General features: G+C 46.7%; 1 protein-coding gene across 1 annotated transcript; it reads left to right on the top strand.

Annotated features, from left to right (window-relative positions):
* Nucleotides 1-388: 388 nt before the first annotated feature.
* Nucleotides 389-811, top strand: LOC110805988 (uncharacterized). The gene has a single exon (XM_022011622.2). It carries the CDS (start codon nt 389-391, stop codon nt 809-811), a length of 423 nt encoding a protein of 140 aa, XP_021867314.2.
* The last annotated feature ends 1,713 nt before the right edge of the window (nt 812-2,524 follow it).

The raw sequence follows: 2,524 nt of genomic DNA, 5'->3' as shown, positions 1-2,524 counted from the left end.
CCCCACGAATAAATGGTACCTGGGCTCTTTCGAAAGAGCATGACACCAATTCTCCTGGGCACAAGAGAGAGCGTCCGCAAGAAAGAGAATATTTCGAGTACAACACGGATCTCCTCACGATACTGAAAGACGTCGGGACCCTAAGATGTATTGCCAGTTTCACGAGGATATAGGGCATGACACCAAGAACTGTAGAAGCTTGAAGAGAGCCCTAGACGGCCTAGCCTCCAAAGGACACCTAAAAAACTAATTACATAGGGATGCTCACGGCTCGGGAAAGAGCACGTACAAGAAGAACAAGTCACCCGTCTCACCTACAGAGGGAAATCACAGCGAAGGAGGATTTGTATCCGTCATATCTGGGGGGCCACCTGCTGGAGGACCCACCATGAGGGGACAGAAAGACTATGCCCGCCGCCTAGGGCAAGTGATGCTGTCAGGGAAGCCACCTGTGGACCCATTCCCTCGGATAGAGACATGTGAGTCAGATGGTGGACGAGTAGCCACTCCGCATGATGATCCTCTGGTGGTCGAAGTCAAAATCTCCAATATGAGAGTGAAGCGTATCCTAATAGACACTGGGAGCTCGTCCAACATAATGAGCATGGAGTGCCTCAGCCGCCTAGCTCACCACCCCAAGACCATGGAGAGCATACACTATCCCATCATAGGTTTTGGAGGAGGCATTATACATCCTGTAGGCGTCATCAACTTGCCGGTTCGGATCGGGGATCGAAAGAATAGACGGAAGATGGGAGTGAACTTCTTAATCGTCAAGGACTTGACAACTTACAATGTCATCTTGGGGTGACCCACCCTAAACAAGATTAAAGCGATAGTCGTCACCCATCTCATGCTCCTGAAGTTTGTATACGATGATGGGGCGATAAGGACTATACATGAAGACCAACAACAAGCAAGAGACTGCTACCTCACGACTCTCAACCCGTCAGCATGGAAGAAAGATTTGGTCGAGGCAAGAAGCAAGAGAGAGCATGAGGGGGAACTACCTGCCGCCAATGAAAGTGTACCAGCCAAGATAGAAAAAATTGGCTAAAAATAGAATGTCACTAAATTAGGGTAACGTATGTAACTCGAGCCTACTAAACGGCCTAACAATCGTGCCAAAGCCCCCAAAATGGCCTGTAATGCCTGCCTTCAAAGCAGCCAATTTAGTTTTGCTACTTAGTAAAATGATAATCTCTATGATAATATTTCCCTACTTGATGAACTCATGGCTCAATAAAGCCGCTCAAAAAAAACTAAGGGGGTGAAATACCCCCACATTAAACGAGTCCTAAGAGGCGGCGTCACAAGTGGCTAAATAGATGACGGCCTGAAAACTGGCCTGTATTAACAAAGACGTATAAAGCACAAAACAAGACTCAACAAGAGCAGATACTTAAGACGACACCTTCTCCTTTGAAAGCGCCTCAAAAAGACTAATTGGTTGACGGCCTGAGAAGTGGCCTAGATTAGCGCCCCAAATTAGGCTGATCACCTAAAACACTAGGGTAATCGTCCACAAATGGACCAAAAAGCATGTTCCTAAGAAATCAGTAATAAACTAAAATGGAATAAAAAAAACAAGTGCACAGGAGCCACAAAATATTCATACATGCGCACAAGGCGCAACAAACCCAAATAAATAATGCCAAAAGGCATCAATGTTATTACAAGCGCCCGCGGCGCCATCTAAACCAACTAACAACAACCATCTATGAATGAGGGGCTGTGGAGCTCCCGTCTTGAACATCCTGGCCTTCAGGAGAATTCACTTCCTCTTCCTCCACGTCCTCATCTTCCCCCTCGCTAAAAAACCCAGGGGGATTCAGGCCAAGGCGTCTAGCTGTCGAGACGGCCATCTGGTAGGAGATACGACGTTTAAACTAGGAGAAGTCTTCCCCGTCCATTGACTGATCCCATGCCCGCCGATCTTTCTCCAAAAGGGACTCTTCAAGCTTAAAAGAGTTAGCGGCTTCCCCCCGCACGGCCTCAATCTCATCCTGTGTAGCCTTGAGCTTCTTCTCCAAGGCGTCCACTTTGGAAGAGAAATTGGTCACTCGCTCTGAGACCGAAGAATACTCCTTTCTCAGCACGGCTAGCCTCTCCTTATGCTCCAGCAACTTCCTCTCATAGTTCTAGGCGTCCTCCTCAGCCTTCTTCAGAGCGTCTGCCTCAGACTTAATCTTCTTGTCCGTATCCACGTTGATCAACCTGACTTTCTTCTCAGCATACTTCTCATGATTCTCAATCTGGTCTTTATGCTTTAGCATCTCTTTATGCATCTCAAAGCGGTAGTGCCTACCCTCGGCACAACGGATGAAGAGCTGCCGTGACAAAAAAACTTAGTAATTATATATATATATATATATATATATATATATATATAAAATAAAGTGTATCTTACATCAAGTACGAGGGACTGCATGGCCCCAAAGTACCCCGGATCAATCCCAGGAAGCGAGCCCACATATAACTCAAGAATTGCAGCGTAGACGTCCGAAAGGATCTTATCCTTTTC

Source organism: Spinacia oleracea, chromosome 4 (assembly GCF_020520425.1).
Source record: "Spinacia oleracea cultivar Varoflay chromosome 4, BTI_SOV_V1, whole genome shotgun sequence".
Lineage (NCBI taxonomy): Eukaryota > Viridiplantae > Streptophyta > Magnoliopsida > Caryophyllales > Amaranthaceae > Spinacia > Spinacia oleracea.
The sequence above is the reverse complement of the archived record's forward strand: the minus strand, read 5'-3'. Positions and strand labels throughout refer to the sequence as shown.

What these genes read in the sequence shown, in the direction of transcription:
- LOC110805988 (XM_022011622.2), top strand. Translation starts at nt 389, where the DNA reads ATGAGGGGACAGAAAGACTATGCCCGCCGCCTAGGGCAAGTGATGCTG.